The sequence below is a fragment of the Anopheles bellator genome, chromosome 2 (genome assembly GCF_943735745.2).
Source record: "Anopheles bellator chromosome 2, idAnoBellAS_SP24_06.2, whole genome shotgun sequence".
In the NCBI taxonomy this organism is placed as follows: Eukaryota; Metazoa; Arthropoda; class Insecta; order Diptera; family Culicidae; genus Anopheles; species Anopheles bellator.
The window spans coordinates 40,765,129-40,791,604 of record NC_071286.1 but is presented as its reverse complement, the minus strand read 5'-3'; the positions used below and the strand labels follow the sequence as shown (position 1 = coordinate 40,791,604).

Below are 26,476 nucleotides of genomic sequence, written 5' to 3'. Positions count from 1 at the left end.
TTATGCACCGGCACGGTATTTATTTGTCTCCTGGATTGAGCATAATTTGTGCAAATAGTATGCCCCCACAATCACCGCAGACGCTTCTGCGATTCCCAATAATTTCCGATGTTTGCTTATTTGGTGAACCCAAAAAATCATTATCACCCGGTCCACGGGAAGCCGTGCGTTTCTGCCTGCCGATGTCTACTGCTTTGAAGTTCACAATCCGATTCGGCTGGCTCAACGTTTCTGCCAATTCCACCAGTGGTGGTCAATTATCCAAAACATAGCCGTTCAAATGTATCCCGTTTCCGGTGGCAGAATTCTGGATGCAGATTGTGCACAAAATCCTGCCGATTTCGATGCGGCTTTGTGTGAAAAACTGGCACCCTTTTAACCGTCCTCTGCATAGCCGTTGCGTTCGGTGAACTTCGAGCGAGTGCAGCAAATGAAATATGTTCACACCAACATGCTGCACTTTCGATTGGACGGTGCCTTATTTGTCGATTTTGTTCCGTGTCGGCAGTGTTGTTTTTAATTGTGGGATTATTCATATTTCTCGTGTCGTTGTGCGTGTCAAACGAGCATGAGTTATGGTGCAGTTGATACGGCGAAGTAAAATACCGAGCGCACACATACGACAGGCGACTTACGCGCTCCAACACCTCCAATGTGGAAGATTTGAATTAATGACTACGTGTCAACCTTTCAACAGGACGTTGGTGGCAGGAAGAGTAGTGACCAATTGCTGGCATAGGAATTGGGATTTCACTGTGTTCACATGGAACGACAGTAACACGATGGAAAATGGGTGAATAGATGATTTATTTTCCTAATCATATTATCCTGATCATCTGCTTATGTTGTTCCATTATTAATCTGAGGAACGAATGTTTATTTGGTTGCGTGTTGATCTATTGTTCTAGATTATATGCTGTGTAGATTTTCCCCATCGATCAATACTCCGCAAACCTTAGTAACCACACGCGGTAATGGTGCAACGTGAGCGCCAGCGTCAAGGTCTTTGACAGATCGAAACACACGACTCTGGCCGACAAGGTTCTAATCATACTTAACCTCGCTTTACTAATTGCGCTAATCGCTACACGTACGCACCAGAAATGATAGGCGCCCTACGGCAAGCATTGTGGGGCTTTCAGAGAGACCTAAGGACTTTGTGACAACGGCAGCGACTTGGGCTCTGCCGATCCCTACTAATATATTATAGATTGCTGACTCCCCTGCTGGCGCCTTCTCTTAGTTTCACGCTTCGGGACATTCTCCGCTGGGCTCATTCTCTCGCAGAAAGCCATTCAATTTCAAACCACAGAGCCGCCGGTGTCATTCATCCACTATGATGCAGTGTCATAGGCCGGTCTATGAGCCATTATGATGCAACTGCACACCAAACTCGTGCACAGGGTGGCTCGATTGTGTCTGGACCCTCACGGGGTTTCGCTGTTGCACTGTTATAATTATGAGACAGGATATGAGTGCAGATCCTGTCCGTCAGTCGTACTGGTGCCGGGCAGTATCAGTGGACCAAGAGGACCGACAGTGGAAAGACACGGTTGGGGAAAAGTGGCACACATGCCCAGCCCAGTACAGGTAACTGTCGACCTTTCTATATGAGTACAGTCTAATGTCAAATTCTAGACCCATTTTGGGACTTGCATGAGCTTTGACGATGCATTACACGGCTTCTAGCATCAATTTGCCCACCGTATGTAGTTCAGTGTTCCCGTACGAATGAAATGTGCTCGCTCGTCGAGACAGCGGTTGTCTGTGTAGAAAGTAGAATCATGGCGTGTGAATGCCGATAATTACTGTACCTTACCACCGTCGTTGTCAGACCGCTCTAGCCACATTCACGGGGAACGGCGAACTTGAATAGTTTCACAAAACACACGTCAGCAGATGCGTTGCATGCGATGTCTGCGTTCAAATAATTACACTGAATAGTTACACTAATTGGACATTTTTTTAAAGACATTTGCGTTTCCTAGAAACACAAGCATTTTAATAATTTAATGTACATTGATTGAACTAGACGATAATGATTATCAACCGTTAACACCGTAGTAACCGAATTACTGTACAATGTTGTGAACAGGCGTCTAGTAACGTTACTGTCACAATTTTGAACCAAAGATTATTTCCAAATTTGCGATCCAATAAGCGAGCAACGGAATCCGATTTGATTCACTTCGTATGAAATGTTCATTCTTTTCTTATATGTCAACATCTGATAGACTGCCGGCAGCTAATCTTGCTCCTGTTCCGTGTAGAAGCCAAACGAACCCAAATACATCGGTTCGCGTCTCTTCCGTAAATCAAATTCCTCCTCTCAGTTTTTGCTATCCTTATGATAGAGCTTTTTTGAAATAATGAAAGTGGCAATGCGGTTTGTAGATGGTGCTTTTCAAGCTCCAGTTCATCGAATAATCACTATCACTCCGTTATCATGCGCTCAAGCTAGGCATCGTTCTTTATCGTGGTTCCAAATCGCACTCAACCCATTGACCAAAAAAAAAAAATGCAAAATAAACCAGAAAACCAAACCACCGCCAGCATGGCAGTTTACGTGAAGAAGGTCCAGAAAATTAATTTCTTCATCATCTTCTCCCACCGTGGAAGAGGTCTCTTTTATCTCCCGTCCTGTACCGAATGGTACCGCAATGGCCAGTGGTTCGCCCTTTGGAATCCGCTTCTGCTCGAGCACCAAAGAGATGACGAATCATCTGGCGCCTACGTGTCTGTCTACGTCCGTACATCGTATAGCTGGAGACGCGCGGGTGTAAGAGCTCCACTTCCTGTGGACCGCACAACGGTTGTGTGCTCTATTGCTAATCAGTTGCTCAAACATTCGACCGGTGATGCTGTTCTGGTGTTCCACGTCGGCCCACCGGCCAATATCGCGATGGAACGGTTGGTCAAAGCAAACGAAACATAACCGATTCGCGTCCTGCGAAACGGTGGCGATTCGCGTCCTGCGAACGTTCTTTGCCACGTTAAACCCTATTTTTATAGTGCATTCTTGTGCAACATCAATGCGGCGTCGAATGGCGCCATTCAGCTTTTCTGCTGCTCGAAACGATCCTTTTGCATACTTTATGGTACACCCAACAGGGGGGACGGAACGCTTTTTGGAAGCTACGAAAAAGACACAAGAGAACGAGTTCTTTCACTTCTCGACAATTGGTTCGTACAGTTGTCAAACGGTGCCAAATGTTTTCGGTTGAAATGGCTGTGGTTTGTCCGTTGCAGTTTGGCAGGGGAAATGGCTGTTTTTCCTGACGTTTTTTTTATATTAAAAATATTTTCTTTTAAAATCTTTTCCGGACAATCCAATTCCGTGTTTTCAGTTTCGCCGTGTGTCGCTATGGATTATTCGATTTCGATTACATTTCAATCATATAATGCAGCTCCATTGTCGATTATGCTGACCCTGTGCGATATGTAGTGTAAGTCAGGGACGTCATTCGAAAGGCTTGCCGGCTAAACTCTACGTGGACGTTCCGCGCTAATTATGTAGCCATTTGCTGTTGCTCATCATAATGGTCATGTGTGTCACAGAGCACGACTATGGACTAAAGATTCGCATCGAGAAGCGCCCGCAAAGTAATTAAATGTTGGCGCTTAACACTGATACTAGCCGGGGACTATGCAACATCCTGATGTGTTTCCCGTAAGTGTAGCACCTGACTGGCGGCTACGCTTGGTAGCGCGTTTGTTTTGAATGTCGCTCCGGAATTTAATTGGATTTTCTTTACCCTAATGCATGCGGCTAAGTGGTGAGCTTTCCGCGAGCTTCCAATTCGTTAGTGTGATTTTGCAGGATTTTGGCGGGGTGTAGGAGCGCAGCGCAGTACAACATAAACAAATTCGAATGGGCCTTGTTTCAAAACATCTCAACCCTCCAGTGGTGAATTTTCGCCGAATACGCTGCAGGTAGAACGGTACATTATGTGCTTCGGAGAATTATTTCTCTGAAATCCTGAGGCGGTTTCCGTACGGTCATGGTAAGTCCAAATCTTTGATGCCAAAATTTGTACGGCTTTGCCAAGGCACCGAGGGAACCCACTTTGAACATCCTTGTGATTTGAACCCGCGGTTGTACGGCCTTAAAGGTGGGCAAAATGTGTTTCGGGAGGAAGATTGGAGAAATTACGCAGCGCAAATCGCGGTTCCGCAATAATGATGATTGAAGTGTTCTTTGAACAACTGCTGAACTCCAGCCGAAAATCGCTTGGTAGCGATGAACATAACGACCAATAAAAGATAGATTATTTCGTCTGGCTTTAAATAGTAATCTAAGCTCATGCATTGTTTAAGGAGAAACAAAAACTGCTACTTCAAGACTCAAGCGAGTAATGTCGCTTACGTTTGCCATTTGCACGCACCCATGTTCCGAGGTTTACTCGGTCGCGCTCAAGTTCGCTTTAAAGTCGTTTAATTAATTTATCCTACCCTCTTGAGCTTCGATCAACGTTTTCTAGGGTTTGGGTTTGCTTTCTGGATTAGCCCACTGGCTTGCCGTATCCTTGCCGAAAGGAATGCATGTGTGTGGGTTAACGATCTACCGTCGTCGTTTGTGGTTTCCTGCGGAGTTTCGCTTTAGCGTCTGGCGCCTTCTAGGCAGGAAAGGTGCCTTGACGCCATGTACCATGGTAGGTCCGTAACGGGTACCGGTTTCGCAGAGTGGCAGAAAAATAACGCTAAAAGAACTCGCGATTTAAATGGAACACGGTTGGGTGCGTTGGCGTAATTGAAAATTACACTTGGCACTTCCGAGAAAAGAATGAAAAGCTTCAGCCCGGGGTAGGCAAGCTTCCGCCGGCAGCACACTCTCTCCAATCTTTCTGGTGACCTTCGGGCCCTGTATGTTGCTCTCTAGACACCGGTTCGGTTTGCCGCCTGAATGCCAGCAACCGTGTCGACAAGCGTGGAACGCGCACGGTCTCGTGGCAAATAGAAATATAACATGCCGCCGTTCGGAAGTATCGTCACCACGCGTTACCCTCGGCCTTTAGTCGTTTTGCTGGGGTGCCGAAAATGGGGGCCGATGTTCTCTTGTTGCTCCAGCAGTCGGATGACACATTAGTGCGCAGCAGGAGTTTCAAGCTTATTTTCTTCTTTTGCTTTATGATCAAAAGTCTACCAAGCGGCTCGAGTACGTTTTTAAGCTCATAATTTAGCGGCGCTGTGCACATCCAGTGCAAGTGGTTGCAATCGATCAAACCGCTGCAGAGTGCTTTGGCAAGGTCAGTTTTCCTGTACGCCACAAACCCACAAGCCAAGCTGCATTAAACAGTACATAAATATGCGCTATGACAGGCTTCGGTTCGTGTTTTTACCCTGTCTATTTATTTTATTTTATTTATTTTATTTTATTTTATTTATTTATAAACCCGGTTGCTTAAAGCTATACAGGTGAGGCTTAAGACACTAAGGAGAGGAGAGGAAATAGGAGAGGGAGAGGAGAGCAAAACGGACAACAAAGTAGAACGAGACTCCTTTGTGAGGCAGATAACAGCACCTAGGCTGGATAAAGGTTTTGTAACAGGGCACGTCTGAAGGACGCTAGAGGAAGGTGGAAGTCAAAGTAGCAGTAGGATTGATTAAACGCACGGAGACAACGGAGGAAGGGGTCGGAGGAGCCATAAAGAGTGCGGCGAAAGGGAATGAGGAAGCAATCACGGCGCCGTAGGGAGCGTGAAGGGATATAAAGAGGAAGGCGGGCGAGGAGGGCAGGATCGTCGATAGTGCTCAGCAGCAGCCCACCGATGAACAGATTTTGCGCCACACAGCGCCTATCCACTAAGGACAGGAGGCCCAATTGACGACAGCGGATCGGGTAGGGTGGAAGATCAGAGTACCTGTACCCTAGCTGCCGACAAAACACCATGCGGGTGAAACTCCTCTGAACCTGTTCAAGCGCATTGGTAAGCGTTTTGCAGGAGGGGTCCCAGACAATGCACGCGTATTCCATACCAGATCGTACCAGGCAACAATACAAGGACTTGAGGCAGTCAATGCTGCGGAACTCCCGGGAGAGAGACCGAATCAGCCCCAGTAACCTAAAAGCTTTACTGCACACTGCCTCGATGTGCGCAGAGAAGGTAAGCTTAGAGTCAAGCGTCACCCCAAGGTCTTTCACACAAGAAACGCGGGCGAGGGGGGTAGACAAGATATTATAGTTGTGTGAGATAGGAGAGGAGGATCTAGAAAAGGAAATGACGGAGCATTTCTCAGGAGAGAGAAGAAGATGGTTAGAGGAGCACCAGAGGCAGACGGCGTCTAGCGCATATTGAAGAGACAAACAGTCAGAGATGCTATTAATAGGAAAGAAGATTTTCAAATCATCCGCGTAAAGCAGATAGCCTGGGGATTGGAGGATAGAGGTAATGTCATTAATAAAAAGGATAAACAAAAGGGGAGAGAGGACACTACCTTGAGGGACACCAGAGGTGCAGCCGAAGTCCTTGGAGAGGTACGACCCAATGCGAACACAACAAGAGCGCATCGACAGGAACGACTCAAACCATTCGAGCAGAGCGGGAGCGACACCAAGCTTCCCGAGCTTAGCAAGAAGGAGAGCATGAGGCACACGATCAAAGGCAGCTCTAAAATCAGTGTAAATCGCATCCATTTGGCCCCCGCGATCAAGTTTGGCCTGTCGCTAATGCAAACTCTATTTATCGCAGATCTGTCTCCTTTCGTGTCACTTATGACGCGTCGAGGTCGGGCGAGACTGTGGTTTGCTTTTCAAGGTGGGATACAACTCTATGTGCCTAAAGGTTTGTTGCGGATCGTTAATCGATAGTGCGACAATTCCATTTTTTTCATTGACGTTTCAAGTGGGATTTTGGGGACCAGGCCGATGTTTGACGGTAAGCATCCATATTCGAGTAAAACGAATAAAACTGGACATCGAGGCAGATCAGCACTAGAATCAGTAGTCAATAAAGTTTAAAATTCTCTTTTCTCTGTTTATTATCTAGCATTTCACATCAACAAAGAAAACATGGATCCTACGTATTCATCAATGAATGAACTTAGTAAATTTAAGCGATATTTTATCCGAGATAATTGTATCTGCTAGAAATGCGCCTTTGATTATCATATTGACTTGAAGATTTACGGTTACCTTTGCCTAACCAGCGTCATCTAACACGAGTTACATCTTCCTCCCCATGTCCCCATACGAACATTTCGATGCCATTGTTCTGCGAGTGTCTTCGATAAACTTATTCACAGCATGTCATTTGCGTCACAGCTGCTGTGCTGGGAACGGGCAGATTCGTCGATTGTTGGACAAACTTCCGCCAACCATGTGCATGTCGCCATATGTAGTTTGGCCAACTCCTACGCATCGATCGTAAGCACCCTCGCCAGACTTATTGCCGAGACATCGAGGAACAGAGGCTGTGCTTCTCAGAAATGAACGAAAGTTTTGCGGTCGTTCAAGGAGGAAAACCACCGATCGATCATGCCTACCTAACGAACAACTACAGGAAGGTGATATTGAAAAGCAGATGGACGGATCTGGTTGGTGAAAAAGAGCCATCAGAAGCAGTGTGTACTAACATGACATCGAACGCCGGATGACGTATAATCCAATGCAAATAAAGGGACCTCTATTCTAGCTTCGGTTTTTTTTCGTCCATCCTTCATCCTTTTGTAGGCGCATGGGTGTTCTTCCCGACGGTTTACTAGGCGGAAAACAAAAACACACCGGAGATTGGCTAAACATGGTTCCGGTGGTCGCACTCACCTCTTTGCTTCCTTGCCTTCTAGTAACGACGCCAGCCAGCGTCGCAGGCCAGCTCGAGCCACTGAGGTCGTTGAAGTCTATGAAAAAATTATGATGCCATCAGAAAATAACCAAGCATTCGCATGCAAAACCTGACATGGGACCAAAACACAACAAAAAAGCAGCGGCGCCAAGCGGTGGTCCCGTGGTCCTATGGATGGGAATATTTGGGACCGGCGGGAGAAAAATACGTGAATAAAACAAACAAAATGCCCTCATCTGCATGCGCGACCGCTTGATTCGGCTTACGATTTCGTGAGGCCGGTTTCGGTGTTGGTCGCCGCCATCGCGTTTTGCTTTCAATTTTGCCACTCGAATCATCATAATCCCTGACTCGTTCACTCTAGAATTGGATGCCAAGACCTGCACGCACAATCGCTCGATATTGTTAGTGGAAAGGGTCACAGAATCCTTCGTGTTTTTTTTCAACTTTCACTTTGCCTTTCGGTACACACCGCTTGGCACTTCCCGGTGGGGGTTGGTAAATAACAATAAAACGATATGTGCATGTACAAGGATCTCATCCGACGATCGTATGGCGGTGTTACGAAGTAAAATGAAGGCGCCGTCCGTCGGTGTGGCCGTGATGTGGTATCTCCTGACCTAGCACTCCACAGCACGGTTGACGTGTCGTTATTGGCCCTTCGCTCTACGCAATTTGGCTCAATTCGTCGTCATTCATTTGCCTTTCCTTTTCGTGCCGAAAGGGCCTACCGTAAACCATATTCGGCGTCGATATGCAAGTTTTCGTTTTCCCACGGAAAAGCCTTTGCACCGTAAAAAACGAGCCGCACACGGGACGACGTTACGACGCAAGCTTCAATCGGTTGGTCGGCACGGTAAGGTGATCGAATTCGTCGTTTGCACTGCCTTCCGCTGATTGCCAAGACCGGACCGGGATATCGGAAGTGAAATTGTGCCCTATCGTATGGCACGCGTCGTAAAATTTTATTTCAATGCCACACTCTTCGAAGGCCATTATTTGTGGGATTATAAAACGATGCTCCAAAACGCCTACGTGCTTTTGCGGGGGACTTTTGCTGTTAAAAAACACGGAAATCATTCTTTTAAATAACTCGCCTCTTTATCGTTTAAAGCCTCTAAGCGGTGGTGGCCAAATGAGACTCGCGATGCTGTTATAAATAAGCTTTTGCATTTACATTTTGTGAGAAGCGAAGCCTATAAGAGGAAGAGCGAGAGGGAGAGAGAGACATACAGAGAGAGAAAAGCGGTATTACCGAAACCGCTTCGCAGGCAATTTCGCCAAATTTCCGGTTCCCAACAGCATCCGGTTTCGTGCTCGGGGTGGTCGAATGTTGGTCGGTTATACGGCCGTTTTTCAGACCGCGCCATTCAACCCTACGCCCGTCAATCTTTGTGGCTGTGGATTCGAGGCACTCGTAATAAAGCAATGAAAGTTTTACTAGAGCACGTCGAGTGTTTGTTTCGTCTCTCTCTCTTTCCCTCTCTCTCTCTCTCTCTGTCTCTCTCTATCTCGAGTATCCGTAAGGTATGCAATATATTGGGATAATTTTTTTTTTCAAATTCTGTAGCATACTTTTAGACAGCGCCATCGCCGCTATTAGCGAATCCACGACCTTACGATAGACGAGCGGGGCCTGAGCATAATTGCCTGGATGGTATGGCTGGGAATTTAATTGTTTGCATGTACTTTTTACTTCTTTACTGCTGAACACGCCATTACGTTGGTACGTTTGCGTTCGAAAATAAGCGTGTTACATGCGTCCAAAAGGTGGCACTTGTTGTTTTTGTTGAAATTCTGCCGAGACGTGCTTGGCAGCTGGCACACTGCAATTACGATCCAGTACGATGGCCGAACGATTGATTCCATTAACTCTTGTATGCACCACGTGCGTCTGACGAATATCCCGTGAACGCTGGCCACGAAAATGATCAATTGTAATTATCCCATTAGTATCGGATGCTGTTGTGAGAGGGGAATCATACGATTAATTATCATACGCCCTCTGTTCCGCCTGCGGATCAATCAATGCAAATCGAAAGAGAGTATTTAATAGGCCATCTTTATTGGTTGGCCCAAATTGCTCAAATGAGCATCAAATTTCATTATCGTACGTCGTAAAAACGGTTCCGAGGTTAGTAGTAATCCCTGAATGAAATTATGAACAACATCACAACCGCGTTGATGAGTTTATTGTGTGGACGAAGAAAAGTTGCCTTTTACATCTTTCCGGCCTTCTTCTGCTACCCGAGATACCCGTAAGCCATCCTGCGTGGTCATAGGAAACTCACAGTGCTTCAATCGTACAGGGTATAACCAAGATTAAGGGTCCAGATATGATCTAAAGTATATTTGTAGGATGGTATAAGATGCATGATCTGCTCGTGGAGCGTAGTGACTGCATTGCCGGAATGTTTCTTACCGGAAAAGCAAAGTTTTCATTCTATGACATTTTCCAGCTGCGTTACTACTTTTTCGGTGTCACGATTACCTCTGTGCTGTGTTATTGTTTGTCGGCTGGTTCTGCAGGCAGGACACCATCTTGTCTGTAACCATCTGTCTTGCAAACCATTTTCATTGAGTACGCGGTGCCTAAATCTGATGTTACGGCTAAACGAAACAAAGCACAAGCCTACTGGAACGCAGATTATGCGGCATGCTTTTGTGTGGTATCGGCGAGTGGCCCTAGGTACGTCCGTGTCAACCCCGGAAAGGAACTTGTCAAGAGCAGCACTACAAATATTGGCCCGTCGGTGTGCTTCCAGCCGTGTGTTGGCGTAAGTGGCGAAGGAAATTTACTTTAATTGCATTAAACGATCGAACTACACCTTTACCTCACGCCCAATCGCAATTAGATTAGCAAGTGGCACGACGGAACGACTTTTGCCGACACGAGGCCGAAGAGCAGCTCCATCAACGGTGCACCGAGGTGCTCGATATAATTGAAGATAAACAGAATATCTGTGGAGCGCACTGTCCCAGACTTCGTCCTTAATGAAGTTACTTTCCTCGTTCGTTCCACTGGTGACAGCACTGCGGTGCAGTGCCTCTTCCACCGCAAGCCATTTGCTAATGGGGTTGTGTGCGCTGACGTAACCGCAACGCAACAACTTAACGTAACAGGAGTGCCAATTTGTGTGCCAGAACAAATATGGTATGACAATAATCGTGGGCCATAATTACCCTCCATGTGGTGGATGCACTGTTTCGGACTGATGCATCATCGAATTGCGTTCAGAGATGTCCAAATGCGGTACACCACCAAAGTGCCAGTACGGTAGGCGGTGCTCTTCAAACAAATCTGTTCATTAATCAATCAGAAAATCGGCAATCAGCCTTAAAAGCCCGAGGAAACTTTCAACTGAATCAGATTACAATGTTTCTTTAGTTCGTTAATTATCTAGGTACTAAATCTTTTCAAATCTCATGGTCAAATCTCAGTCAGAATGGTTCAGCTAGGCGTGATTTGGTTGGAAAATTTGCAAGATTCACCAATAGTGATAAACGATAGATAATTTATACAAAATCAAATCGTAAAAGAATATCAGCACATTATTGGCCCATTAAATTGGATGAACAATTTAAGCGTAGGGCCTAGAATCAAACCCAGGACTTAAAGAGGTCAAGCGTGGTACAAGCTAATCCCACTGTTGCTGCTTCTGTCATCCTACATAAATCGTCCACTTTGTCAGTTCACTTAAGAACCAATTTGTATAATCTCTCCACGATCGTTGGTAACTATTTCCGTTCCTCTTCTATCGCAAACATCCGTTTCCAGTCGTTCATCCTTTCCATGACTTGACGGTCAGATGCGTAAAAAACTTGGAAAGGTAGCCGCCATATAGTTATGTCACCAAACGGAGAAAAAATAAAATCGGGAGTAGTGCTCTCGCCGGAGAGCAGCTATCCGCATTTAGTGTGAAATGTTTTCGCCATGTGTATGATAATTGATAAAACCGTTTAACGGTTTACTTAAAACAGATCGGTTCTTATGAGGACATTGTTATCGTTGTAATTTGAATATCATCTAGTTTACATATAAACATTGTTTAGAGTATAAAACACCAAGCACCTTCGAATTGAACACTCAAGAATATCATTATTTCAAAGTGTTCACACAAAAAATAAGAGGCGTTTTGGTCTACCAACTTTATCAACCAACTCGTTATCCCGGCTGTTCTGCCTTATTGTTCCTGAGGTCTCCACTGTAGAGTCCCGATTCGCCCGCTCTAGCGCGGTGTTGAAGAGGAGGCAGGCTAGGTCGTCGCATTGGAGCAATCTTTTTGTGGTAGCGAAGCGATTAGAGAGCTCGCCATCCACCTTCCCCTGTTTAGTAACATAGGTCATCGTCATTCCAACATGTCTGGTAAGTTTGTCCACTATTCCGAAACTAGTGATGGTCTCATAGAGATTCACTCTGGCTATGCTCCGGCCTTGAAATCCAATAGAAGAAGGTAAGTCTTCTTACGAAACTCAATCAACTTTTCGCGGAACTGCCGCATGGTGAAAATCTGATTAGTGGTAGACTTTCGTCTTCAAAATGCTCCCAGATAGTACCCAAATATCTCACCAACGTTGTAGATTAGTCGTTCCTGCAGAACGTGCGAGAAGATCTTATAGCTGAGAGAAGGTCTAGCGGTACATTATTTATCACTATATGCCCCTACAGTTGCTCCATGTTTGCCTGTCCCTCTGTTAGCCTGTCTTGTGGATGAGGTAGATGATGTCACAATTCCTGTCACAAGCCATCGATAAGCTACCCTATACCCCAGGCCTCTCTGGTTGCTCGGTAGTTTAGTCGTTGAGTAGTTCATCAAAATGCTGGGCCCATCGCGTGAGGACCTCTGACTGGCTACTGATCAGATTTTCAATCTTGTCACAGCATTAGGTGACTTTATGTATGAAATTGTTTCGGTGACCTGCTACCGCTTTGTAAAAATATCTTGCAGGTCCGTATAGCTCTCTGTTGTCATCGTGTTCACATAGTTTTTGTTCTTTCTACACTCGTTTTCTTTTCTTGTGAGTGTATTTTATTTCAAGTACAAGGACCAAGTACAAGGACCAAGCACAAGGCAAGTACAGGATGACCGTGTCCTGTGCCTATCTATCAAGCCTATTTTTTTGCGGAACTCCTTAGGCTTAATCGATTTTACGCCGAACCGCACCGGTTGCTTTTGACAGGCGAGCAATTTAATAACAATTATGATTAATCTCCATTCAACATTATTCCAATATTTTCCACAAGAGGTCCATGGCCAGTGACCCCTGTTGACAACACGGACGACCCATTACGTGGCGGATAGATTAAATATTCCCCACCCATTTCTTTATTTCAAACATAAATCAATGGGGAATTAATTTTTAATTTGTGTCCAAATTTATCTATGGTCGGTCGTTTGATGAGTTACACACTTTTCTCGTATAATATCTTCGACTGCAAAGTGTGCCAGCTTGCCATACTTATTCGTTTTGTATTGTGTAAAATGTGTTTTATATAGTGAAACAATTTTAATATTTTCATGATAAGTTCATTAAATCTATTGTGTAATGGAAACATTATGCTTTACCATTTTATAATATTAACGATTTGTAAAACGTGTATTTTTTTAAAGTAAATATGTCTTGAAATCGTTACTAACTTTAGTTTCAACGATTCTTTAAGCATCATTTTTAAGTCTGTTTTAAAAACTACATCGCCAATTTTATGTTATTGTCTTTTGATTAATGGAATCATATTATAAAGGAATTCACATGCAATATTTGCCACGAATGAACAAGAAGAGGAAAATTAAAAACCATAAAGGACACTTCTGTTTACAATCTAAGTGCAGCAACAAATCAGACATCCTAGTGGTAAATAGAATGGAACTAAAACAGTGTTTTTACCAAGAAAATCATTCATGAAAAGTCATTTTCCGCAAATTCACTTATTTTACTTTACATTTACTCTCTATTTTTTACTCCACTCTACCTATTTTCGCTTTACATTTACTTCCCCTTGGTCCTTTTTTGCTACGTCAACGGCAATTTTACATTGCAGAGAGAACGAAATAACTGGCACAAAGAATAATTAAAACTCGTTTTAACTCAGTATCACAAAAAGGGGGGGGGGCAACAGAGAATTACATCAGCAATTCTGCAGGGTGTCGTCTGAATTTATTCTGTTGGAAATGATGTAAAAGAAGGTTTTTTCTCAGTGTAGACCGTTCTGTTTTGAAAACCTGCTCGATTTAGTCACCACTGAGTCGAAGGCTAACTTCATGAATTTTACTTCATTGGATATAACAACGAACAGCTTCATCTTTGTTTTGTATCGTATTGTTGGTTCTCTTGAGTAATCTTTGTAGTGAGTTTTTAATCGAAGCCACGTTTGTTCTTCCCGTGTTTGTTTATATATGCCACAATATGAAGCGAATGTCTCCAACATTTACTTAGAGCAGGAATGTTTATATTTTGGCCACGATTTTGTTTAAATCTTGAAAAGCTGATAGGGTTTTGTTCTTTAATTCTATTCATGAAATCGAAAGGCTAAATTAGTATACGAAGCTTTTTTATGTCATTTTTTACGTATTTTTTAAACAAATTCAAGATAATCAAATCGATAGAATATTGCCAAATATGATTACTTTGAAATATGAATCGTTATTGAAAGTTAATCTTTGTGTTTGACCACACAATGTAGATTCTGTTTACGTGGGAGAAAATATAGAATCGAAATGTTAATTCACTCTATCACTTTGTTTTGCTGGAAATTATTTATTCAAATGAACGAAAGACCATCATTATACATGGAACACCATCTCGTCTGGGCTGTATCTGAGAAGTAGTGTCAGTTACTCAAACACATCACATCGCTGCAATTGAACACATATGATTATTTTAATTATTCACGTAACTATTGCGACTGAAAGGGCCCACGAAGTTGATCAATTATTGCTAATGCTATTTAGTAATTATCCACTTATGAAATTTCCCGATTAAAGCATCGAATGGTTACAATTTTCTTGCACATTTTTATAATTAAATAAATGTAAGTGTTGTTATTTGGTCTACTGTTTACTTAAACCATTTCCAGAGGATATTTCATAAAAAATGACTTTGTCACGAATGGATTTTTTCTCATTCCTTGTATGAATGGTTGTAGTTCCAAATTTAATTGTAATTTTTTTTCTATTCTTTCAACACCAACAGGAAGATAAAAGCAATCAGCAACAACAACAACTTGACTCTTCGGCAGCGATGCAATTAAAACAGGATCAACAACAAATGCTAACTGAGAAGAAGAAATGGATACACGACCCATCCAGTAAGTATTTGGTGTACTTTTGGATTTTTTATATGAAAACAATATTCAAAAAAATAAATTGTGTGAAATATTGTACGAAATTTGTCCGACCTTTGTCCGTAATATTGTGACACGACCTTTGTTTGGCTTTAACTACTATTCTTAACCTATTTTCTAAATTGAGCAAAATAGATTTTTTTTGCTGGAATTGAACACAACAAACGGCAAGGGCAAATATAAAAGTCTACTCCAATAAATTCCGAGCAAAGCTCTTTTCCTGTGATACGAAAAACGCAATTCGGTACGCCTGGCGCCTGATGCGAGAATGATAGGTCAGTCCAGAGGGCTATTTTGGACTAGTAAAATGTTCAAATTTTCTCATTATGCTGCCCTGCTGGTATATTCTTCCGGCATGTTGCAGTCGGTTCTGGCAGAAACCAGACCAGCAAGCATCAGTATTGATTTTCTTCATTCGATTTAACGACCCAATCTCTTGAAGGACCCGGCAACACTAGCGATAGCCAATCGATCGACGACTGTCGTTTATTGCCGTCGGTAACGAAAATGGTAAGGAATAGTGCCTACGACACCACAGTCAGGTGTTCGTTCCTTTACCGTTTCACAATGTATGCAATAACCTAATCGGCTTAAGTCTTTTCCGGCACCACCTTTGGCGATCGTCGGTCGTAAAGTTATCCACACCGTAGGACTAGAATGGAAGAAATAAGCTATGTTAATTATGGTGCTGTCGTGGACGGAAGTAACGATACCCAGTGGAAATTCGTCAACCATGAACGGTTGCCGGAAGGTCCACATTTGACCAACGTCAGAGGTTATCTTTAATTAAATGTGGCCATGTAATTTGAGTTCACCTCGAGAACACCTTTGCGACGGGTTTGAAAATAAAATTAAAGAGGAATTTTGAATGAAGAATAGAGAATAAAATATAAATTTGGTATTGAGCAGTCGTAACACACTTCATTTCAAGAATTGCGTTTGCTTTTCCTGCAATGTGATAATGAACCTTCAAAGCCACTTGCAATCAGATATACCAGCGACATACTAGCTGCTGTGAAACTTAGTGAAAACCAGTGAATGGTGTCCATTTTGTTTATAATATTGTAGAAAGCAAAGAGCTAATTTGTTGTTGTCTATTAGAAAAAAACATTAGTGTCACTCATGTGCTTATTCAGCAAACACTTGAGCACGAATGAATTGATCTTTTATATCTTTCACACTCGGATTTAACTTCAAGAACGTTCTTGAACAGTGGTCACCGTTCGCTTTCTCCCAACTATAGCGTTGGAGATTCTAAACTGGTTTTTGTCGATGACACTTTCTGAAAGCCATCAGAAAGTTGTGATGGAAATGGTAAGAATAGCAGGAAAACTTTAAACTGCCTGTTGTTGCAGCTTATATTTATGTAGCTATCGCATGTACTCCCTACAACGAATGCGAACTATACTGTTGTGACAGTTTCCTGTGCAGCATCTACATTGACGCATTCTTTAGTTACGCAGCCAGAAATTGGTCAATCAGTGCTTTAACTAGTCTCTTGGATAATGATGAGAAAAATGGGGAAAATGCTTCGCACGTCGAATACACGGTTTTTGTGTGACATCAAATCATAAGGAAACGGTAGCCCTGTAGAAGCACCACAAGAATTTCCAAAAATATTTAGCCACGGCTACAATGGATATACGGCCCAACGGATATACAACATTTTTTCTGCAAATGAATCTTTACATAAGAAACCAAGAATTGTGCTGAAAGCACAGTATTAAATTAATCTTTGCAGCGATCGAAATTCATAAAAAGTAACGCCAAAGTTCGATACAAGCGAGCGAGAAGTAGTCTCACCTAATGCTGCACCTATCGTAGTAACCAGAAATATGGCAGAGACTAGCAAAGGATGTAGCAAAAGTAGGTTGAAGTTTCTGTCCTTTTCGTCCTGTGGGTACCTTAAATATGCTTGCCAAGAAAATCCAGGAACTAACAGGACCTGCGCAGGCAGAAGAAACTACCAAAAGTAAAGCTCTAACGTCTTCGCTACCAAACTGCCGCTGATGTAAGATAACGTCATCGTTACACTTCACCGAAGAATCCTGGTCGCAGAACACGCTTCGTCTCACTGCACCTCCAGGCTGCAAATGACTGCCGCATGCTCGGGGGAATTTCATCCCATCCGCAAGCGCACAGCAGTAGCGATATCTGTAAGCCATAAATTACGAGATAAATATGATTATTACGTAACATTATTGCACCGTCAGCGCTCTGTGGCGTGGTTTCGAATACTCGCTTCAGTGCCACTTTCGAGCAACGTAGCATCAAAGAGTGTTCCACTGTCAACGAACGAGGTGTTCAGGGCAGCTTCTGTCCGTATCGATATACCGGAATGGTAGCAGTCGATATTGTACCGGAAGCTCCCTTCGAGCATGAAACGCATCACAGAAAAGTGCCAAAAAGCCAATGCTGATGGAATGCAGACAAACGCTCCTAGCGACTCTGGTTGCGTAGTAGTGTTGCTTCTAGCCTCTTGGCCGTGGCAAGCATTGGACACATAGATCTAATCCCCACAGGAAGCGAGCACTTGCTAGAGGCGACTCTCAGGTTTTCCTTCGCCAAACTGCGAAAGGTAGGTAGTGAAAGTTTTTGCATAATTCTTTCCAGATGGATGGTACAGTTGGAATGGTGGGCACCCTTCGTCCATCTGTTGCAGCCATGGTTTGGGGACCCTTCGAAGGTTCGCGCATTCGTTGAAATTTACGAGATCATTTTTCACGCAGACCACCACCTCCCGGTACGCCATAGCAGCAACCACGTGGAACGTTGGTCCGAATTGCGGAAGTTATTTTCTGGTGGACCGAGCTGTAGTAAAGAACATTTATATTTTCGCGAAAGAAAAATGTTGACCGTACTGAAAGGTACTGGTTGTGGCCAACACATACAGCCCGGGGAGATGCAGTAAAGTTGTCGTCAAGTTGAGCTGCAAGTAATTTTCAGAGCAACCTAAATTATAACGTGATGGGAATAGCAGAAGTCGATCGGTGGTGTTGATTGGGTCAAGACTTCTAGCGGATCGTCAAACAATGTCCTTACAACCTGGTTTGCTTGTTGGCTACCGAAATTGGGTTTTCCACCAACCAATCGATGGTGATGACTTTTGTGCCTGAATTTGCTTGATATTTGAGTGTTTGAGTAATAATATTTATATACAAAAAATCATTGAGCAATCTCATTTTTTTACTATTTCTAACTTTTTATACAATGAAATTCACGAGTAGTACACTGAAGTGCATATAAAATGAACTCATCGAATTCAATTTTAGAGTAGATGTTCAAGTAGTATGTCCATTATGCTTGTGCTTGATTAGGGCACTTGCTTGGGTCTTTTCAAAATTGAAACCGCTTCATTCGTCCAGCGCCACTAGGAATATCGACGATGTTCCAGCGAAGTTCCAATGCGCTGGCATTCGAGCCGGGCATATCGGACTCATCAGCATGCTCGCGGTTATTATGAATAAATTTACATAATGCCAAATGGCATCACCAAATGCAACGGCCACCACTACATAACCAACATTCAACACACCCTTCACCGACACTGTCGTCACGTTGCACGATCATTGGGCGTTGGACGGTGACCGTGACGGTCTCATTCTACGTTACCAGGAATAACTTGCGCTGAACCGCTGAAGGACCAAACGATGCGTCATCGCATCAAACCATGGGTGTGGAATGGATATAAAAACAACCAAGAAAGCTTCACTTTCAAGGTAGAGAAATCACCTGGAAAAATAAGTGAAAATTGTATGCAAAATAGGTTATTTTACTCTTTAGTTTGCCCTGCTTAATTCTACCAATACAGATTTTCATTAAAAATTTCGTTAAAGCAACACTCTTAAGTCACATTCTTCTGTTTCCGTTAAGAACAGTGTATCAGAGTTTAGAGAGTGATTCACGGTGTTTTAAAGGAGCACTAGAAGAGAGTGTGTGAACAGTTTATTGGAACTAAATATTTGAGGCATTTTACTACTGAACGCACCATGACGCCATTTAATTGGATAACTAACTAACTTAAATGCGTCCCGGTCTGTTCTTCTAAGATAAAAAACTACCTATCTAACTCACTGACTAACTAACTATCTAACTATTGATTTGCTATTTTTGCCGATCGTTGTGGAATGGTTTGACCTTCATATTCTAGTTTATTTTATTTTGCTTTCGAACCTAGCCGACAATATCCTTCGATGTTTCTCTTTTTACGTTAGCGTGTTTATCAATCACGGTCGGCACTGTATATGCAATAAAAAGAATGGCCTACATTTATGTTCTCGTGGACATGATAGTCGAAAAGTGATAGAATCTGAACAAAGCTTTTGTTAATTCTGATAGGATCCCATTTGTTGTTACAGTTTCCGATAAAGCCGTTTCAAACAGGAGTTTACCGTTACGGGTACGTGGATGTGCAGGACCGGTCGGGAGACTGATACCCACTGGGAACTGCTTTTTGACACCTATCCGTTTAAATCTTTATTATCGATTGGTCGCCAAAGGGACGTACACTTGCGTGTCCTGGTTCCGTTTGTTTGCCTAATCCCATCGGGTTCGATGGGTCAAAACTGCGGAGAGCTTGAATCTCCGTTGGTAGCCAGTACACTGAACTCCACGATGCGGAACGTGATCCGATAGATGTTGGCCCCATGAGCACTCTCCGTGGCGATTGCACGTTCGACAGTTTTTTGGGTTTGGTTTGAAACACGCATTGGTTCGGGCCAACAAACTCAGGTGCTAGTGCTACTGACTGCCATCAAGCATGACAAACGCCTATGGGCACTTTGGTGCGGAGAGCTTTGACATAATCGTTCAATTTTAGCTGCTTCGGTATGGAAATGCTTGCTACATGGTAATGCATATGGTTCACTCATATTATTCACCATAATGACACATAAAAACGCTCGTTTTCCTTCAACGTGAGAAGGTTTCATTTACGATTTTTAAAGCCTAAGTGTGCATATGTAAAGTTAGAGTAAATTTGGAAAACCTACGTTTGTAGCAAAAATGCCATAGATTTTATGTATCTAGGAAATCTATTTTGGCGGGTTTTATAAAGTTGTGAACTACTACTTTTTACAGCAGCAGAAAAGTATATTCATTTTCGTGGCCTTAGTTGCATTTTTTTACTTCTAATACAATAAGCAAACATTCTATATAACTCACAATTTTGTTTCGTAAAAGCTATATAAGAAATTGATGAGCAATTATAAGAAATTTGATCGATATTAGTTTCGAACACCGTGCGCCTCCATTATAGCACATTAAAAAAACATCAATAATTACAATTATTAAATTAAAACTAAAATCAATAATTAGCTGCGATTAAAATACAGATCAAAAAATTTAACGCAAAAACTAATTCTAGTTACAAATTTTTGTATTTGAGATTTGCAGAACAAAGTTGTCTTTGGGTGCTGCGTCCGTAGACCAACGGTTGTTGTTTTTCCAAGAAGAACCGCTAAAACATAGTGCAGAACATTCCCCTTGGATTATAAAGAGCGTAACGTGACCCGTGCCTGTGGCGCACCTTGCCTCATCAACTTTAACAGTACGGGTGATGCCAACTCCACAGCGGGCTGGCGGATGAATGAATATTTCATTGTCTGTCGGAGCAAAGTATATCAGAATGCTTTGACATTTAAGCAGGCGGTTGGAATGCGAAATTAATGATGTTGTGTAGATAGTAGGAAAAAGGGGCAGGTATTACCAACAGACACTCGGTTTAGCGATTCACCATTCGTATGGAAACAGAAACGTTACCAGCAGTGTGACTGACAATCTTCGGTCTCCAACGTAGTGATGGTGAACATTCTCTTTCTATGTCGCTAGCCATTTGAAAAGCCTTCAATTGCACCATTTTCATCTGCACCTTGTGTCATTTTATGTTCTTTTTTCACAGGCGACCTCTGCAAACCTCTCAACTGTAAGAAAAAAGAGCTCTGTCTGCTGGAGGACGCGTACACGGCGGTTTGTGTTTCGAAGAAGGAACTTCATAAGAACAAGTAAGTTCATCGACGAACTCGTACATTTCTTATCGGTGGGTTTTGCATACACTTTCCGGGGAGGTGCAAGGGAATTCCTTTCGCTTGAGACAGTCATCGCATCGTCAGGACAATGTTGCCAACTCTCGGCGGATTTGTGGCTTTGCTGCTATCGTTACTTCCTGTTTCCGTTGTACGGTTTTTGTTCACACAATACCCAGAAATTTGTTGCTTATCTTTATAGCAAAGGCAGAAAAACGACCCATCAGATGTTGTTAATGTTTTGTCCTACTGCCGAAAGCTTTCCGTTTTTCCATTGCTCGAAAGCATCACGAACTTGTGTTTTAAAAACCGTTTCCGCACGATGGTGGCAACACTTTTGTTTCCAAAGACAAAGTTGCATATCTTCAGTTGGTTTCCGTAATGAGAGTTATCTACTAGCTGTGTTCCATTTTCTGTAAAAAATTGATTTGTTTGCATGCCGCTACATGTTCTGTTCAAACAATTTTGGCAGCTGGTTCATCTGGTAAAGATGAGTTTGCCAAAAAATATTAAAGGAATTGAGAAGTTTGCCGAGAGATTTTATTGGAACCTATTGGAACTTATGGAACTTATTGTTGTGACTTTTTTTTGAGACACATTTCAATGTTATAAGCCCATTATTTTAACCAATTGAAATGAATAAACAAACATGATATTATAAAAAAATTAAATTAATAAAATATTTCGTCAGATTTTTCAAAAATGAGGGAGAAGGATGCCGTCGTTCAAAGACCCAGAATAGTAGGCTGAACAGTTTTGTAAAGCTTACAAATGTACGCAGTGAACAGCAAAAACTCTTAGACTCCACCGTTTTTGTATGAATATTTGTACAAAGGGAATGAGCCGGAATTGGTGAAAATGTAAATAAATCAATAAACTAGACTAGTTAAAAAAGTTTAAACATTAAAAAAAAGGTTATAAATAGTTTAATTTTGCCTGCGGATAGCGTCGTTGATGAGAGTTTAAAACTACCTTTTCTATTTGCAAACACCGACGAAGCGCTCTCAACGAATGATGGCGACATGCTATCCCTTTAAAATGCAAATGCGGTGCAGAAAGTGAAGAAAACGACGTTCTGATTGAGTGTGCAGCTGCTATGGCAGTGAAACTAGTTTTCTAGTAGTTTTTACTGGCGCTCCACGCTCCAAGCGAACTGCCATCCATGAAATGGCTAGACAATGTTCTGTCAATGTTGTGGTAGTTCTTAGTAACAGCACCCTTCGGTTGGCACTTTCTTTGTTCATACTTATCGTCCTGGCGGAGGCGGACAGGGCATCACAGAACCGAAAATTAGATTTCGAACCTGTAGCCCGCGTAGAAATGGAGGTTCAACATAGTTTGTTGGCCCATAGTTAGCGTAGTTTGTTGGCTCATATTGCTGTCCGTGATTGTAGTTCAGCGGCACCACTCATTATGTGAAGGCCACCCTACGTGAAAGGCGCGAATGGTATTAAGGATGGAATGGAGTGCTACAAACCTTGATGTTAGTGGCATGGGTCAGCTAATGAAAGGCGCCCGTACTCACAATTCCATCCAATCGCACAGATACATAATGATGTTTGGTAAAATTTTTTAACTATATTCCATAACCAAAATCTACATAAAATTTATATTGACATATGAGTGTCTTATAAGTAACCTAGTCATAACTGATAAGATAAGTGATTATAAAAGAAACTGATTTCTGTAAAAAAAATCTAATAAACCAAAGCTTGTTCGTTTTCATATTTTTTTCTCTGATTTAACAAATCAAAACCCACGCCAAGTAAAAGCCTCAGGGCAGTTTGTTTTCAAAGTCACGGTAAAAAAATGGAAAAATTCGAGTTACCGAAAAACTCATGCTATGGAACCGCAAGTTCTAAAACCAATTTAGAGCACAAGCATGTTATGCAAACCGTTGGAAAGCAAATACTTAACACTTCAGAACACACACTAAACACAACATAGAGGGTTTCAAGTGCCTGGGGCATCCGGTTCTCAACACATTGCGATTAAGGAGCGTTTGTGTGTACTTAAGAGGGTCTGTAAATTATTTGTTGCATTAAGGGAACTCTCCAAAAAACTCTCCGGTGTTTGCTGTTCCGAGGGGTTTCAGCAGTTTACGTCAATTTACTGGAGAATATGTTAATACTTTACCCACCGTACTGTATCTGCTATTGTTTATTCTTTTTCAGATTCATCAACAGCTATAATACGCTTGCGAACAGGTGCCAACTGATTTGTCAAATATTCTCTTCGATTTAGAATGCGCTTTCAAATTTACTGTAAACTTTCAACAATGGCTGTGTATGATTTACAACATTCGTTCATTCGTAGTTTATGAAGTTAATTTTATTGGTATTTTACCAATGACCAATCTACGTTTTGATTGTATTCTGCACTTTATAAATGTCACAAGAGTTGTACTTTAACAATGTAACACTTACATTTCCTGCCTCTCGTTTGTTCGTAACAAGGTCAACATTAGTATTGTTAGCTAATGTTTTCTTTAAACGTTATTGTTTGAAGCAATTCAGCCAATTAATATCTTTCTTTGAATGTTTTCAATTATCATTCCAAAAATCAATGCATAATTGCATGCTTTTTGATGTTTTCTCTTGGTTTAATAGGGTTTAGAGTTTGTTTAGACAAGCTTAAAATAAAGTGCGCCTGTTAATCGTAATGTATCTTCGTTGTGTTTCAATCGTCCGCAGGGAAGAAATTATCAGCAAGAGCAAATATTTCGACGAAGAAGAGGCAAAGCGGAAGGCCGATGCCGAGGCGGAAGCTGATGCCGCAGCAGCTGCAGCCGCCGCAGCCAACCTTGGAGGTGGCGTCGGTGGTGGCAATAGTGCCGATGGAGGCAGCATGACGCTTATGGCGGCCAGCGGCGATAGTAGCACAGGAAGCAACACCAACGATGGTACGAGCAGTGGATTGGATCAGGAGGATCGTGAAGACGACGAAAGCTCGTCTCAGGATGACGACGTGTTCTACGATAGCGAGGCCGGGGAGAAGGAGGAAGACTGCAAGCCCTGCCCTGTAGTGAAACCTACTTTCCTGTGCGGTAATGACAACAGGACATATTCGTCCTTGTGCCGCCTGGAGTATCACAACTGCATTCACGCCAGTGAGGTGAAGGTGAAATGCAAAGGGTTCTGTCCGTGCAAAGGTAAGCCATCAGAAAGTGTGATCGATTCGCGAGGGCCAAACACATGAGTCGAAAACTGACGCCATTGGTGTTATTGTTGGTACTCATGTCGCTATCTCTATTGCGCTTCATTGCACAAACTGGTAGATGTATGTACACATAAGCTGTGTGGTTCTCTAAGGTCTCAATTATGTCGCGCTGTCAGCGTACTGGTTTACATTCTCAATCCTCAAATATTGTTTCTTTTGAAAGGTGCAAAAGTGTATATTTGTACCGAGCATAGAAATGCATGTTGCTTTACAAAATGTTTGCATCAATTAATTTATGAAATTGTGCCTCATAGCATCCACCTATAATATAGAATTGTAAAACATATACTTTAAAGCAGAGAATAATTTCGTTCTTTTATTGCACTAGAATATTTGTCTTAAATCTTAGCTCCACGGAAACGAGTCGTTCTGTGTTGGCGGTTACGCAATGCTCCGAGAGGGTCGTGTGAATTAATAATGCATATGCTAACTTTTCATTAAATTCCATTAATTCGATGAGCAACGATTTTGCTTGTTTAATCCTATGCTGAACGGCAAATATTTCAAGAACTGTTCCGAGATGTATCTGAGACTTTGGGAGGAGAGGGTGGCGGCAGGCTTTTTATGTTTTATGAAACAAATTAAAAATACAATGTGTACCATGTCTCACAGTAATTGTTCGAATAATTTATTACTGCAACCTCGCGACTGGGCCACATGTACAAGAAGTCGTTCCAGATGTGTTCCATTCCCATTTTGCCGCGTACCTTTGCCTGTGACGCATGAGTTGCAAAATGTTATGCCACCAACATCCTGGTGAAATTGCGATCATGCAAACACATGAAGCATGGCTGGCGGTCTCTAGTTTCCACAAAATATGACGCCCCGTGTGCCCTGTTAGGTAAGCTTTTTTTTTATTCCTACTGAAGATTCTTCACAGAGACAACGTCGTACCAGTTTGAGTGTAGCGCAAACCGGTGCCGCGTAGGTAAACTACCACGAGAACGGAGCCTATGGGAGGGAAGAATAAAAGCAATTTAAATTATGTTTACATTCTGTCGTGCATGGCGGAACATTTTGAATCATCCTTGATCCACCCGGACGATATGCTTCTGTTTATGGACGTAGCCCATTACCATCTGAGACAGCAAATGTCCGCGCACCGGTCCCAGTATGGGGTCTGACGTGTTTGTCAGCATTACTTTGTGCTGGAAATGTTTGCCTGAGCTACGTTTTTATTTCGTTTTGCTATGAAGTTGTGGTCAGCTTAAAACCACCAGTGTCACTACTGGGCCTCAATGTTGCTTACAGTTACAGAGGGGTGTCCAGCGCATATTGCTGCAGTCATCTCAGCGTCGTTGAGCGGTAGTTTAAGTGATCATGAAGATGACGAAAATGATGCTACGCGGGAACTGTCTTTTCTGTACTTGTCCATTTGTTTGCCATCTTCGGCCCTTACAACGTCGCCGTAACTGCGTAGCAGTAACAAAAGAACCTGCATAAATTTGTTTCCAGTAGACAGTAAGACGACGTTTATCCACTTGTTCCTGCAACGGACCACCGTTGTTTTGTACGAACTTAAGAATAGAAAATGCTTCCTTGCTTGTTTGCGCAACAACGCGTTTTTGTAGGGCACAAAAAAACACCGAGAACCTTTTTAATTTCCGTTTTCCGGCGCTCTGTTTGCGAAGACAGCGTACATTGTTGCAAGCACTGGACTCGTTGCTTCTGTTCCCCAAATAACTAACTAACTAACTAATATGTTGCTGTAACGTTTGGCGCACCATCAATCAAACCTTGTACATCTTCTACTAAGACCAAACTCATTTGGAACACTCCACGAGGATCACGGGTCCAGTTTTTCTGCCAAGCGTCTGTACAGTAATTATAGTCTCGCCTTTGTTCGTATCGAGAAGCGGGAAAAGATCGCTGATGCTGTAACTAATTGATGGGTCACATGTGGCCAGTGCGAACTTTGTGAGCAATGAAAGATTAAACAAAATTTCGTTTGTGTCTGCTTGGACAGTGATAAGAATGTAGCAATAAAAACGTGCTCTAGTGCCCCGAATAGTCGGATGGTGTGTGGATTTTTTGTTTCGGCAGACCCACTCGAAACGGTAACGGATAGCAGTTCTGTCATGTTAATCGCAGGAAAGAAACCTAGAACTGAC

General features: G+C 42.6%; 1 protein-coding gene across 2 annotated transcripts in view; it reads left to right on the top strand.

Moving 5' to 3' along the window:
- The window catches only part of LOC131211935 (proteoglycan Cow), a 60,097-nt gene that overhangs the window by 24,877 nt on the left and 8,744 nt on the right, over window positions 1-26,476 (top strand). The window contains exons 2-5 of one of the 2 annotated variants that reach the window (XM_058205622.1): window positions 14,973-15,087; window positions 21,023-21,125; window positions 23,321-23,353; window positions 23,840-24,297. In XM_058205622.1, the coding sequence (XP_058061605.1) occupies window positions 14,973-15,087; window positions 21,023-21,125; window positions 23,321-23,353; window positions 23,840-24,297 (709 nt within the window). The remainder of the gene's footprint in view (window positions 1-14,972; window positions 15,088-21,022; window positions 21,126-23,320; window positions 23,354-23,839; window positions 24,298-26,476) is intronic. The other variant, XM_058205623.1, reaches the window with a different exon arrangement.